Genomic DNA, 16213 nt, shown 5'->3' on the forward strand with positions numbered 1-16213 from the left:
TCAGTAGAACCCCTGGTTGGATTCTGGATAAATCCCTTGGAATATAAAAAGATTCCTGGTAGAACCCCCTTGGTGGGTTCTAGAGAAAACCGGTGGTATACAGAACAGCGGAAAAATGAGAGAAGATATTGTACCAGACACCAGGTTCAGCAGTTTGTGTTTATGTAAAGAAAGGTTCTTGTTTGCACCGTTAGAAGGTGAAAAGATTCTGGATAGACCCCGAAAAGAGGATTCTGAGTGGAACCATTACACTATAGAAGGATTCTCTGTAGAACCCCTGGGAGGTATTGGGTAGAACCTTTCACAGATGGTTCTGGCTTTAACCCTTTGTGTTGGGTTCTAGGTAAAACTCTCTGAAAGGGTTTTAATTGAAAGCTTTTTTTAATGGTTCTACCAGGATCCAAACAGGGTGTGTTCTAGATAAAAAGCATTGAACATAAAAGGGTTCTCACAGGGTGTCAGGTTTCTTGATGGACCTCCCAGAGAGGGTTCTGGGTCAAACCATTGCCTCATAGAAGGTTTCTCTGTAGAACCTCCCATAAGAAGTTTTGGTCAAATGTCAAAAGTCAAAATGTTTCTTAATTTGGTGGTTAGATAAGCACACTGGTACGACTGCTAAGGGTTCAGAAATGTGCGTGACGTTATAGCACATGTTGTTGTTGGCCTGCAGTGGTGTGTACTGTAGGAGCTCATACTGCAGGTCTGCAGAGCTTCAGTGTGGTTGAATGAAGGTTTTGACAATATTTGCTTTCACCTGAAAAATGAGAGAAGATATTGTACCAGACACCAGGTTCAGCAGTTTGTGTTTATGTACTGTCAAGTACTTTGTTCAGGCATTAACGTGTCTTTGGTGATCCAGTTATAAACAGGGGTAAAAATACAGATGTGAACACTTCCATCAGTTAAGTCTATTTTATCTTAAAAAACTATTCAGTTCCCTTATGTGAGTATAAGTAGCAAAGCCATGTCATAAAAACACTTCTTTTCAGGAAAATGTACTTACATCTAAAATAAAAGTTTATATTATGCAAATGTTAAAGTGATCCTTCTTAAATCACATTACCAAAAGTATTTCTGTACCACTAAAAGGTGGGGCTAATTTCAGATACTTCATATGTCGTGGGAGCTTAATATAACATCATATAATACAGTATAATAACAATATAACATATCACAAATAACATAATTTATTTGTTGATTTATATTTACTATCAACAGTCTGACAATACTAGTGCAAGTACCTCAAAATTATAAGTTTTACCAAACCTCCAAACCTTGTAGTGACTCAGAGTATTTCCCCAATACCTGTAATATTCTCTGTTAGTATAGTAGCCAAAATAATACCTCATTCCTGTGGTATTTGTAGTTTTGCTGTGATATTTATACAAATTACCTCTAAATGTTATTGTTGAGCCCCTACAATTATCATTCATTTAGGGGCATGAGTTTGTCAGGAGGTAAAATGAACTGCTGATAGTTTTTGCAGGGGTCGGTAGCAAAGTGGTGGGTTTCATGTTTCAAATGAAAGGCCGGCCACTCACTTCGGATACTGTTATTTGGATGTAGTTACCGCCGTGAGCCTTCTTGACGTTATTACAATACAGGGGTTGTTGCGCCTGTAGCCCCTCCCCATCTTCGCTTCTGATTGGACACACGCGGCCTGAGCCTCTCTGTTATTGGTGGAGGCCTCTGTCAATCACATCCCGCCGTTCGAATAGGGGGCCGAGCTATTCCCAAAAGTTTCCCCAAAGTTCGTAGATGTATCGAGTTAGCCAAAATAACCGGAAATAGTTCATGTACATTTCAAAATTAAAGCACCAACGCTGTTTTATGGGAGAAAAAAAACGTCTCATTAGCTCACACTGACGAAAAGAAACAATCAGCAGAATTATGTTATGAAGTTTCCAGTTGGATTCCATCTGTAGCTCAAGGTAACGTCGACTTTTCCTCAGCGTTTAAGCATCTTGACCGGAAGTTGCATTCGCCATATTAGCATAACTTTAACGATCTTGACCGTCACCAAAACTTTCCTCCCTCCCCCTCACGCTCACTGCTGCCTAAACTTCTCCATCCATCCATTCGTTGTTGTTGTTAGAGCGGTGATGGAGAAGCCCAGGGACTGCTACCGGCACCGCTAGCTAGCAACGATTCTAGGCCGGCTAACAAACTGACAGAGAGAGAGGAGACGAGGGAAGAAGAAGACGGATATAACGTAGCAGAGGATGGAAACGGTTGAGCAACTCGTCTCTTTCCACCACATTCAGGTCCAGTTGAGCGGGGGCGCGCCTTGGGGGTTCACGCTGAAAGGAGGGCTGGAGCACGGAGAGCCTCTCATCATCACTAAAGTAAGCTGACCATCACATTATAACATGAATGACAATGATATACATATGTGAAATCTTAATTACATCACCTCTAACTGCTTAAAAGTGTGTCTAAAGCGCTTGGGGTGAGTTCATGCTGCACTGTGTTACATTTACCTGACACTTTCTTAATATATCTGTATACATCTGCAGTTTTGGTTCCATATGTGCACAGTTTCACCTTGAAATGGACTTTAGGAATTGTGTTTCGTAAGGATGTGGTTGTTGCAACACTCCAGCTCCTCCAAAACAGCACTTGTGGTTAGTTTTGCAGGCTTGTGTGTGTGACTGCTCTCTCATTCATGAGCTTTTTCAGTCTCCTTGGCTGCTGTGCTGGTCCCTTGGTTTCAACTTTTCAACCCAAGGCAAAAAGTCTCTGAAAACTGCTTTTCCCTTTTCACCCTTTCCTGCATTTGGACTTCTGCATAGCAGGGCTGCAAAATCAATCAAAAATATTATTGAAATCACAAAATGGCCAAGTGCAATATCCAGAAGTTCTGTTTGTTGTTCTCTGCACTTAAAGCTTATGAATAAAATTAGATTTGTTTTTTAGATTCTTTTATTGCTTTTTAAATCACTACATGGCCTTGCCCCATCTTATCTATCTGACATGGTCACAATATATGTGCCTGCCAGGCCCCTAAGAGCCTCTGACTCAAACCTCCTGATTGTTCCAGAGGTTAGAACTAAAAGGCATGGAGAGGCTGCCTTTGCTTACTTTGCCCCAAAACTGTGGAACAGTCTGCCAGAGTGTCTTAGGGGCTCTAAATCTGTTGAAATTTTCAAACAAAATCTTGAGACACATCTTTTTACATTGCTTTTTCCTGAAGTGTTTTTAACTGATGGGTATTTTACCTGGTTTTACCTTGTCTTACATTACACTTCTAACTTTCATTTTATTTATTTATTTATTTATTTGTTTCTGCCTTTATTGTTTAAATGTTTCAATTTTCTCTCTTCCTCCCTCTCTCTCCCTCTTATGTTCAGCACTTTGTGTTGCATTTTATGTGTGAATTGTGCTATATAAATAAAGTTATTATTATTATTATTATTATTATTAATATTATTATTATATACTGTATTGTAGATCTCCAGCCGGTGCCAGCTTCCTATGCCCCGCCCCCTTTGCTCTGTGCTCCAACAACAGTTGACCAAGCTTGGTACCTCGATTGGCTTTCTCCTGTCTTGTAAAAAAATACATATGTTCACATCTTAGATTAGCTAATGTTAGCAAAGTGCTAGCTAACAACAGATGTATATTAGGTAGCTAGTTAGCTAATGATTGGTATAGTTTAGCTAGCCCTTTTAGCTAGCATCTTGCTACATCAGCTAACTAAAGAAGGGACTTTTTTACAGGTACCCCAGCAGCATGTTTTAGCTGTCTTAAAATTAGTTGTTTTTTTTTTACATAGACAAACCTAGCACCTAGCATATCAAAGTACAGGGAATGGCAAAGGAGGTACAAGAGGTACCTAGCTTGCTCAACTGTTTTTGTTTTTGGTGGTTATTTAAAATGATATATAATGTATTCAATAGCAAGGTAATAATTTAATTTCTGATGATAAGTTTGTCTACTGCCCCAGAATTATCCCACACACTATCTTTGTGTCCTGGGTGCTGTTTTTATTGTCCCAGGGACAACTGGACATTATGATCCATTTTGAAAGTGAAAATGAAAACTGTGATGCAAAAATGATCATTCTCAGTCATCATGAATCATATTTTAATCTTAACATCTGTAAAAGATTGCAATTGTATATTATTCTTCAGCCCTGCTGCATAGCTACATTTGAAGTTCCACTCTTCCTCCTCCTCCTCTGCAGAGAATAAAAAGTTATTGTCCAAAGCTAAAGCAAATATCCGGGCTAGTTGATGTTTGTCAGCTGTCACTGTCTATGAATGAAAAAGCTCTGTATATAATGTAATGCAGTGGTTGGGTTCTCAAACCTGGAGGTCAAAGGGTTCCCCCAGGGGTGCTAAAAGGTGTTCCCAAGAGGATCCCTGGCGAAATGAGGCTCCGTTCATCTCTCTGTCACTTCATTCGCTGGAAGGCAAAAATGCCCAAGTGCTGACAGACAACTAAAACCACTTCAGATGTCTGAGTTTGGGGCAGAAATGTGGGAATCCTTGAAGAAGATGGACTGTGATTGTTCGATGAGAGACTGTTAGCAGTGCTTTAGCTTATACACTGTGAACTGCAATTCTCTCACAAAACTTTTAATATGCAGAGTAAATAAACGTGAGCTGGGTTCAACTTAAAAATACAAGTTAATTGAACTTAGGTTGAATAATTTGTTTGGACCAACAGAGTTAAGTGAACCTGAGAAAACATGGTTTTGACTGGCCAACAGTTTTCAGTGTACGAGTTAGTTTTTTAAAAATGAAAGTACATAGATGTGATACACGTGCAGAATGACATGTAGTGTGGTCTGCTGTTATGTCTGCAGAACTCTAAGAGGTTAGTTTTAATTGCATGTGTGTGTTTTGGGTGGTTTTTGGGCTTTGTAAGAGATTTAGTGCGTGCTTTCAGATTTCGATGTGACCTCACCTTGTGCGATAAAGTGGCGGGGGCCAATGCTTCCTCCCGGCCTCTTCTCACGGTTTCACGCCGCGGGCGGTGAGCTGCTGGAAATAAGGAGGGTGTCTTTGAATTACTGCAAGTAATTATTGGTGTGTGTTCTGCTGGGGGTGGTCTGCGTCTGTGTGTGTGTGTGTGTTCAGTCCAATGCACAACTAGGCCGTCTGACATGCAACCTCTGCTCTCTCTGTGTCTCAGTCCTTCACTTCACTGTTGAAAAGTTGCAGCAGCGGTGGTGTAAATGTTGGCCGGTGTGTTTCTATATTCACCACAGCACCACAGCAGGGAATGGAAAAGCCTGGCTCAGTGATCTGGAAACACACACTGACACACACACCTCACACACACACACACACACACTAAGTCACACACAGTAACACAGCCCCTGGGAAAATGTGACTGGGACTGCTAAGGAAGATAAAAATCAAACTGTGTTCTATGGCTGTTTTGTGTCCAGTGGCTAGTTCAAACACACACACACACACACACACACACACACACACACACACACACACACACACACACACAATAAAGTATCTGAGGCGGTGAGTGCTGGACAGGGAACTGAGGTGCAGAAAAGTGTTTAAAGTGTTTAATGATTAAGTGTTAAGTCCTTGAAGGAAAGAGACGGGAACATAGAGAGAAGATAAAGGTTAGGTGTACACTCTGAGAAATAAAAGTTCTAACTAGAACCAGAAAGGGTTCTTCAGCTTGTCCCCATGGGAGACCCCTTTTTGGTTCCTGGTAGAAGCTTTCCAGAACCCTTTCAGAATGTTCTGCCTAGAACCCAACATAAAGGGTAATACCTAGAGCCATCTGCAAAAGGTTTCACCCAGAACCCCCTATGAGAGGTTCTACAGAGATCCCTTCTATGGTCTATTTATTCTACCCAGAACCCTCTCTGGGGAATCTATCCAGAACTGTTACCCCATCTAATGATGCTAACAAGAACTCACGAGGAGGGCTCTACTGAGAACCCTTTTATATTCCAAGGGTTTTATCTAGAGCTCACCCAGGGGGGTCCATTTGAGAACCCTTTGATATATATAGGGTTATATGTAGAACACACTTGGGGTTCTATCAGGAACATTTTATCTAGCTCAGACTTGGGGTGGTTCTACCAAGAACCTTTTTTAGATTCCAAGGTTTTTTTTTCTCAAACTCACTGAGAACCTTTTTATTTTCCAAGAGTTTCATCTAGAGCACACTTATGGGGTTCTAATCAGAACCTTTTTATAGTCCAAGGGTTTTATCTAGAACCCGCCCAGGGAGTCTACTGAGGGCCCTTCTATATTGCAAAGATTTTTTTCTAGAACACATTCAGTTGGTTCTACAGAGAACCTTTTTAGATTCCATAGGTTTTATCTGGAACCCATCCAGGTTGTTCTACCCTGACCCTTCTACATTCCAGTGTTTTATCTTGAACACAGTCTACATCCTTTGGAGAACTCTTTCCTCTAAAAAGTATTCTTTGGGTGAAAAGGGTTCTCTAATGCAACACTTAGCCTTACAAAGAACCCTTGAAAAAAACCCTTTCTTCAAAAAAGCTTTCTTTAGAAGCAAATGGTTCTGAGTAGAACCTCAGTCCTTTAGGAAGAACCATTTTAGAACACTTATTTCTAGGAGTGTAAATATCTATATATACATATGCATATGTGTGTGTGTGTGTGAATAACAGACAGGAGTGTGTAATGTGTTTTAGGTTTAGTGAGGGCCAGAGAGACTTTCCATCAGCCTCCACACAGAGGTTTAGTGTGTCTGTATGGACCACAGCTGAATACAGTCTTAATCCTCTCACTTCCGAGAGAGGGGGACGTGTGTGTGTGTGTGTGTGTGTGTGTGTGTGTGTGTGTGTGTGTGTGTGTGTGTGTGTGTGTGTGTGTGTGTGTGTGTGTGTGTGTGTGTGTGGGAAGAGGGAGGTAGCAGTGAAAGATACATAGGGCAAGAGAGCTATAGGAATCACTACATGAACTCTTTTAAACTAAATGTATGTTTAACAAATGACCTTAGATCTTCATCCTCAGATGTGTTTTTCACTCGCACATCTCAGACAACAGAAGTTATTAAATTTTTATCTGTGCAGCTGTCTGCACTAGCTCCATGGGTCTCACACCTGAGCTGCGTTTGATGGGTGCAGACACGAACTGAAACATTTAGCCTATTTTTTTTTAAACTATATGTGCATTAAAGCAAGTTTGATGCCCAGAAAAAAGTGCTCCAGAGGCAGAGATCATCTCCCTCTGTCCTGGTACTTTTTAGACTTTTTCTGCAGTTTTTGTGGGAAAACTGTACATTCACTTCCACCACCAATCTAAGGCATGTCCAAGCCAGACTGAATATATATAATCCCCCCAGCGGGTTCTGGGTCTGCCCTGGGGTCTCTTTTCAGTCAGAAGTGCCTGCAATTTTATAAATGATCAATAGAAAAAGTTCCATCAATACTGAAAATAACACTTGCAGCTTTGTGCTTCTCACAGATTTATGTCAGATTTAATTAATATGTTTGACTAGAATTTTGGGGAACATTTATCCTCTGTCTTTGAAAGAATCTGCTGTCTTTCGGGGGTAATCGTGGACATACATATGAGACAGAAAGTGTATAAAAATGTGCCAGTTGCCCATTCAGGATGTCTATATTTTGAGGGTTGTATGTTTGTGGCCCTTTGAGAGCGTGTACGCTGCTGGAGGGGGGAGGGTAGCCTCCTGTCTGAGACAGCAGAGGGATATAAGCCATTTGGTCAACATTCCTCCAGGAGCATAACAAATCACCACTGTGTGTGTGTGTATGTGTGTGTGTGTGTGTGTGTGTGTGGGTGTGGAGATATTGCGCATGTGTCTGTTCATAAAATTCTTATACACATAATTTTCAGACTGGAATACTTGTTTTCCTTGGAGCCAGTGATCAGCTGTGTGATGACATGGTGAGTTTAAGGTTTTATCTGCTCCAGAAGTTAGCCAGTCAGTCATTAGCTTTGCTAGTCAGTCATTCAGTGAGTCAGTCTGTCAGCCTGCTGGCAAGTTAAGTTAGTCAGTGCTTCAGCATGCTTCAGGGGAAATGCATATAAAAGTTGTGGTGGTGGCATGGAAATCATCTTGTGAGAGTTTGTATTTTGATTCCTTTTTTAGTTGTAGTTTCATTTTTTTTAAAAGTTTAAAGCAAACAGCACAAAGGATATCAGAACACTTCACATTGAATGACACAATGAAGAACAAACCAAACACAAGATTTAAGTGCAAAAAACAGATTAAATATCTTAAAGTGATAGTTCACCCAAACATGAAAATTCAGTCATTATCTACTCACCTTCATGCTGATTGAGGGACGGGTTTATTTTGTTAGTGCAAAACACTGCTGGAGTTTCACAGGAAAACAGTGTTGCAGAATCTCCCAAACAATGGAAATGAATGGTGACCAGTAGTTGACTTTGATTTTGTTGATGAATTTTACGAAACAAGAAAAAAAAACACTTGCTCCAATAATTTCACCGAAGATTCACCCATCTCAACATGCATTTTAAGCAGCAACAATCCCAAAAACAAGCCTGTGAAATTGTATAAGGACTGAGAATCAAATAAAGGTAGTTTATTATTGTTGACAACTTGACGACTGTTACAAGCATGTTTTATTAGCTGCCGCTAGCTAGTTAGCTGGGAAAGAAGAGATGTATACCTCTCCTCCTTCCCAAGAAACACAAAAGTAAAGATAAGTACTGAATAAGGGTAGGATTAGAATATAAATCATGCTTGTCTGCAGACTGAAGGACATGCAGCCATGTTTTAGAGTCATTTATCATTTAAAACTCTACCAGTTGTCATTCCCAAGTGTTTTCTAGCTGTTTTTATGTCCTTTGTCAAATGTGGTGCTAAAAATGACTAAGTGGTGAGTTTCTTCTATTGTTGTGTTTGACAGAGCAGCTGCTTCTGAGCTGTCAGTTCACTTTCATATGTGGTTTTGTGATCTACTGTGAGCTCTTTGGGGACATGCCTCTGAGAGTTTCTGTCTCCTCAACAGTTTTTGGCTGCATTGTGATGTCCCTGACTTTGAGGCGTGTTCCCATTGAACACAAAAAACTGTCCAAAAACCTCCAAGGTGGCGTTGTTAAAATTCACTTGTCGGGTTGTAATAAAGGTGACGCCCTTTTGAAGGCTGTTAATTTAAGAATTGATTAATCTTATGATGTTTTTGCACAGTAGTTTTGATGGATCCCAGTTGCTCGTGTGAACTGTCTGGACTGGAGTGTTTTTCCCACCAGACCACTGCAGACCAGACATGTCTGCTATCTAAATGAACATCAGACTCTTCATGTTGTACAAGAGTCTGTCTGAGTGGACTGAAGCCAAGCCTCACTGGTCTGCTGCCTTCATTAACTTCTTTATTTTCATAGTTTATTGTGCCAGAAGATGTTTTCCATAAATGTTATCAATGTCAAAGATAACAGGAAGCTTCATTAGAGTTAAGAATGAAAGATATTCCCATCTTTAACTTCATCTTCCATCGTGCAGCGCCATCGGACCAATGTGGGGTCCCGTTCGGAGCTCTGACATAAATAAAAGATGGACACCGCAGCTTTACTTCCTCCTGCTGAACACAACTGAATCCAAAATATCCCAGACACGAGCACTTCTGAGTTCCCAGCCAACTCAATCGCACGCAGAGCTCAATTTTTGTATCATCAAATTGTACAAGCTCAGTTGCTCACTAGGCCTAAAGTGCCTCCTTGCTAGGCCTAAGCATCAAGAATATTTTTATTAAATTTTTTTTTTTTAAACCAAACTGTATTATTCATGATAATGATATTATGTTTTCACATCTCAGGTGATGAAGAAAGGCATTAAAATGCAAATCTTAATGTTAAAACTTGCTCATATAGGCTGATACAGGACTTAAATGTGGCGCTGATCTGAAAAAAAAGGCAATGAATTGAATCTTTGTTGGGTGCAGCCTTACTTATGTGTGAGGTGGACGATTTAGCCTCTGGGGGGTCAGTGTTGTAACCAGCAGATATCCTGATAACAGATATCCAAGCAAAGACTGTCTTCTCTGTGTGCTGGTCAGCGTTTACAGTCCACTTAGCAACTTGAGACGTGAGAATGGATTTGAAGATATCTACATATGAATGCAGATGCATTTAAAAAAAAAAGTTGATTAAAAAGCTAAATCACAGTCAGACGATAGTTCATGGGTTCTGAGATTCCATTTTGGCCGTTATTTCCCACCTGATTTGCTCTCCACCCTTGCCAATAGATTTTGCATTCATGTGCAGATATCTGTTCATAGAGGTTAGGTATGTCAACATGTACTTATGGCTTAAATAGGGATGCAAATCGAAAGTGTTGCTTAGTTGATAGTAAATCTTTTTGATCTGACGTTGAATTTCTCTTGAAGATAAACTGCAGTTGCCATCATAAACAGGATTTGGAGCTAGTACATGTTTTATCAGGTTTCAAGTTTTAAACAAGTGTTAACATCAGGAGAAAATATGTAAAAATTGCAGATGTTGCAAATCATCAGATTTGATTTTGTCTTAAGACTTTAACTCACCAGGATCTAGATTTAATGGGTTTATCATGAGAAAAAACTGCTGAATGACCTCTTAAAATGACGATCACCAAAACATTGATCCTCTTTGATGCAAACTGACCCGCTGAGGATCTTGACACTCTCTTTCACAAACTGATTTTTAAATCCCCTGTTGCACAAGTTCACCTCAGCTAAACCCAAGCTGAGGGCTGCTCCATGTGGGTATGAGAGGGATGATGGTGAGAGTTTGTTGTTTTCTATTAGTGGCTGAAAGCGATTTTTCTTCTTCTTTTGTCGGAAATCTGACCATGTTTCTTGTGGGGAGCATACCAGCAGAGTGTGTTTGAAAACACTGCGAGCGAACACTGCGAGTCTGGAATTTGATTCGCCCATAACAGGCAACAAAGATGGAGACGATAATCTTTCTTTCTCTCGTCGTCCTGCTGTTGACAGTAACAGAAATCCAGGGATTTTACAAAAGAATGTTTTGACATGTGGTCGAAGGTATGCAACCAAATGTCTTGGGTTGGTAAACTGTGTGTGTGTGTGTGTGTGTGTGTGTGTGTGTGTGTGTGTGTGTGTGTTACCCCCTACATTCCAGTAAAGGTAGCCTCCAGTAGCAATCTGCTCTGCGGGGGGTAGATGAGGATGCCATCAGATAGAGATGCTATTGTCTCTACTGTGTGTGTGTGTGTGTGTGTGTGTGTGTGTGTGTGTGTGTGTGTGTGAGTGTATTTCCATGTCCTCTGCCCTAACTTGTTTTGCTAACTGTCCTAACTAACCAGAAACATATGGTGTGCAGCAACATAGTACACAATAGAGCATATTGATGAGTGTGTTCATGTTTCCAACAAATTATATTGAGTTTTGCAGTCAGAGCAGGATGGAACATGAAAACCCAGTTTAATTTTTATAATGATTTGTTCATATCAAGTCATTTATGAAGTAGAAATGCCAGAAATTCACTGCTTTCTGCTTCTCAACTGTGAATACTAGTATTTTTTTGGTCTTCTGTAGTAGAAAACTGAATAGCTCTGGGATTTATTCCATTGGTCAGTCCAATTGGGAAAGTTATTTTTGACTATTTAATAGAACAAATGATTATCAATTGATTAGATTTTCTGAAGTGCATATGAGGTACTTACCAATAATTAATGTATTACCTACAGTAGATGGCAGTCAATATGCCCCCAGTTTGGAGAAGCAGGAGGAGTACCGTTGTAGGAAGTTCAGTAATGTACTGCTGAGGACATGGTCAGTAGCAAACTATATTTTAGTATACGCTGTACTATACTTACAAGTAGATGCTATACTTTACTATACTTTACTCTGCTGTCAGACAGCCTTTTCTGATGGGAAACTGGTGTTATATAAGCCAAATATTTCTCTCCAAACCAACCAAACTCCACTGGCAAAACCAGAAATTTTACCTTGTACAACAAGGGAGTTATTGTTGGGCATGTCAACCACCATTTACTGTCAGTACATCATACAGCCCCACTCAAAACATCCGAATTATCCCTTTAAGCAAGACAAACTTTATGTTATAAGTGTTTTTGTGCCGCATGTAACGATTTTTTTGTAAATTTGTTAAATATATTGATGTATAGGGTAGTGTCAGCTTAAACGATGAGATGCTTCTGCTATCATAATGATTACAAGGGCTATAATTTAGGATCATTTTTATTTTGTATTTATTTATTTATTTATTTATGTTTCGTTTAGTCTGTAAAATGTCAGAAAATCAGTAAATCATCACACTGCTTTATAAAAGACGTAAGTCAATTAATTTCTAATCATCATTGCTTTATTTTCTGCACATGGACTAATTTTAGTTTTTAGCACTTGTACAGTTGGAGTAGATGATGTAGACAAACTCCCCTGTTATACTGCAATATCTAATTATTGTGTAGTGACATCAATACATATACCCTGATTTTCTTCTTCTTCTTTTTTTTTTACATTTTCTGCAAAGTTGATAGGGAAAGTGTTTGGTAAAATGAAAGAAATATAAGTGAAGTTACAGGCAGGAGTGTGTGTGTGTGTGAGAGAGAGAGAGAGAGAGAGAGAGAGAGATAGAGTGTGTGTTGGGGTGGGGTTGGAATGTCTCTATCTCTGATCTGTGGAGCCTTTAGCTGTTTCTTTTAGGCTACGTCTGGAGGCTACACACACATGTTAAAATAACAACCTTTCTTTGTCTAGGAACATCAGTACATTGGCCTCCAACACACACAACATTGTTATTATTGTGATGTGAGTGTCTGTGTGTATGTAGTTCATGGAAAAACTAGGGGAGATATGAAAGATACATGGGAGATATGTGACATAGTTGAAGTGTGTGTGTGTGTGTGTGTGTGTGTGTGTGTGTGTGTGTGTGTGTGTGTGTGTGTTGAGGGTGTAGTAGAAGTCCTGACCTCAGGCTGCTGCAGTTGTTATTGTTTTTGTCCGTGCTCTGCATTTTCAGAACCCCCCACCTTACCTTCTCACTGGGGGGCATCATGTTTTTTTTTCTCGGATTACACCAAAATTGCATCTTGATGTGATGGAGGCCAGCTTTTGAAACCTGCTTGGTTTTGTATTCTGCTGATTTACTCATTTAGACCTGCAGTTCCAGGTTTCCTCCTTTAAATCTATTATTGGAGGTGGTGAGCGGAGCGCACCCCCTGGTGAGTTAATTGAAGTACAAATACTACGCTGTGAAAATTCTCACTACAAGTAAAAGTCCTGCAGTTTAATCACTACTGAAGTAAACGTATTTATTCTCATCTAAATGTACTGAAAACATAGTAATAATACTTAGAGTTGCAATTATCTAATTGCAGCCCTAACATTTACAGCCTGGCACAAAAACAATTTTGGTCTCTGTAGTTAATTTCCATGTTAATGACAACTGTATGGGGACTGAATTTTATATAACGTACCTGTTTAAACCAGGCCTGGCTAGCCACTAGCTCAGCTCCACCCACTCTTCACCTTTTTGCCCATTTTTGAGTTTATTTTTGTCAGCCACTGCCAAGATGGCGACACCGGAGCTGCTACACTTAGAGAGTCACAGTGGCTCCTCAGAAACCTATGGGTGATGACACAGAGGCTCCATCCACTTATTATACTGTTTATGCTATTATTATTTATTTGGGGACTCAGATAAAATCTCCTGTGACCTACCTGTGGGTCCTGACCCAGTCTTTGGGAATGGCTGGTCTCGACAAAACTGCCTGACAGTTGCGGTGTTGTACAGTAATTCACTTTCAGGCCGTGCCATCCACTGCTGGAGTAACATGTAAAGACTCATTCATCCTGTCCTTTTAATCCCACCTTGTTTCTGGTTTCAGTTCTTCTTTATTACATTTTCCACCAGCCGCACTGCAGCTATTACGTTTAACGCTTTCACATTAGAAGCAGTTTCCACACTATTATGTCAGATTAAGAAGGGCCTGTTACACACATAACTTGTGTGTTTTCTGTGCGTCAGTGTTTATATGTTTACAGTTTATTGCAGTGTAGCCATGCCCCAAACCAAAGAATGTACCACACACATACACACACACATTCCACCATGCAATGTGGTCCACTCTCATGGCTACCCCGGCGAGTCGACTCCAGATTGAGGTCTAAAATGACACAAAACTCTCTTTGTTTACTGGATCCTCTCTCGTCGTCATCCCTCCCGTCTGCCCTCGGTGGCGTCTGATGGAAATACCCCTTTCATCCCCTCCGTCTTTTCCCCTCTGTCCTTGTCAGACGAGGCAGGTTACTTGGGGGATGTTGAGTGGGATTTTGCGAGTCATATCTTCCCTCACGTTCGCTCCCAGTTTGGATGAATGGAACCTCTGAGAGGGGAACCAAAATTTGTGGGTGCAGTGAGAAGGGTGGGTGGAGGGTGTGTTGCATTCTTGTTGGTCAGGAGTTATGAGGAGTTTGCCCAAATTGTTTATTCTTCTCTTGGGTTTGAGTGATTTTGGTTGGATTTGGGTTTCTGAAAGCTGATTAAAGTAGCTGATAATCAATATTTAGTGTCTCGCTTCCCATAAATAAGAAGGATTTAGTGTCTGAAACATAATCTTTTACAATGAAAGGCAGCCTGTGAAAGAGCATTTCTGACCGCTGTGGGATACAAAAACTGCACTGAAGTCTAGACTAATTAAATGCTCTTATTTAATGACAGGATAGTCAACACTGGCTGTAGTTGACTGTGAGATAAATGTGCTGCCTTAAAATTACAACCCTAATTCCAAAAAGGTTGGGATGTTTTGTAAAACATAAATAACAACAGAATGCAATGACTTGCAAAAACCTTTCGACTTGTATTTTTGTAAATATACACTCATTCTGAATTTGGTGCCTGCAACGTGTTTCAAGACAGCTGAGGATCAAAAGACTGGGAAAGTTGTGAAACACACATTCAACAAGTAAACAGGTTAATTGGTAATCAGGTGATCATCATGATTGAATATGGGAGGTCAGTCGTTCACAAGCATGGATGGTGTGAGGTTCGTCACATTTCAAAAAACTGCATGGAAAATAGTCAGTTTCTCAACACAAAACTGAAGGAATTCAGGGATTTCACCATCTACAATAATAATAACAAAATAATAACTAAATATTCAGATAATCACAAAAAATAAAAGCATATAAGGGACAAACTTGAAAACCAACATTGAATGCTTGTGACCTTTGACCCCTCAGGCAGCACTGCATTAAAAACTGCATTAAAAACCCACATAATTGTATAAAGGATACTACATGGACTCAGAAACACTTTGGAAAACTGTTGTCAGTAAACACAGTTTACTGCATCTATAAATTTAAGTTAAGACTCTACCATGAAAAGAGAAATCTAGAATCACTCCAGACTCACACATTTCAGATTGTTTTCAGAAATCATGGACGTTGTGTCCTCCAAGCTAAAGAGGAAAAGTACCATCCAGTTTGTTACCAGCACTAACTTCAAAAGAAGCATCTGTGATGGTATGAGGGTGTGTTAGTTCCCATGGCATCATGGGTAACTGTCACATCTGTGAAGGCCCCATTAATGCTGAAAGGTACATACAGCTTTTGGATCAACATATGCTGCCATCTAGACAACGTCTTTTTCAGAGACGTCCCTGCTAGTTCCAGCAAGACAATGTCAAGACACATTCTGCACGTGTTACAACAGTGTGGCTTCGTAGTAAAAGAGATCAGGTACTTTTGTGTGGTGTGGTGCATCACAAAGAGCAAAATACAACAACAGAGACCCCAGACTGCTGACCTGAAGTCGTATATCAAGCAAGAATGAGAAAGTATTTCACTTTCAAAAACTTCAACAATCAGTGTCCTCAGTTCTCAAACACTTACTGAGTTTTGTTAAAAGAAAAGGTTATGTATCACAGTGGTAAACATGATCCTGTCACAAGTTTTTGAAATGTGTTACAGGCATCAAATTCAGAATGAGTATAAAATTACAAATCCAATGAAGTTTATCAGTTTAAACATTAAATAGCTTGTCTCTGTATTTTGAAAACAACAGCCACAAAAAAGAAAGAAACTGTTAAATCTAAAAATCTGCAAAATAGTGTGAGCTTGACAATGCAGTAATTTTCTGGTATTTAGTAAAACTCCCATCCAGATCTGTCAGTCCCACAGATTGGAGATGGAGATGAATAAGTAGGAGAGACAGTTGGTGTGATAGGGATGGATGGGAGAGGGAAATGCAGTAAAGACAGATAAATTGGGACAGACAGAGGGATAGAAATTTAAGGAGGAGGGAGG

The 16213-nt window shown here is 40.0% G+C and overlaps 1 protein-coding gene across 1 annotated transcript in view; it reads left to right on the forward strand.

The window, feature by feature from the left end:
• Positions 1-2069: 2069 nt before the first annotated feature.
• shroom4 (shroom family member 4) overlaps positions 2070-16213 on the forward strand; it is a 79335-nt gene continuing 65191 nt past the window's right edge. Inside the window, exon 1 of the mRNA XM_084711742.1 lies at positions 2070-2345. Within this exon, the coding sequence (XP_084567868.1) occupies positions 2223-2345 (123 nt within the window). The 5' untranslated portion in view covers positions 2070-2222. The remainder of the gene's footprint in view (positions 2346-16213) is intronic.

Source organism: Lutjanus erythropterus, chromosome 23 (genome assembly GCF_056507025.1).
Source record: "Lutjanus erythropterus isolate fLutEry1 chromosome 23, fLutEry1.hap2, whole genome shotgun sequence".
Lineage (NCBI taxonomy): Eukaryota > Metazoa > Chordata > Actinopteri > Lutjaniformes > Lutjanidae > Lutjanus > Lutjanus erythropterus.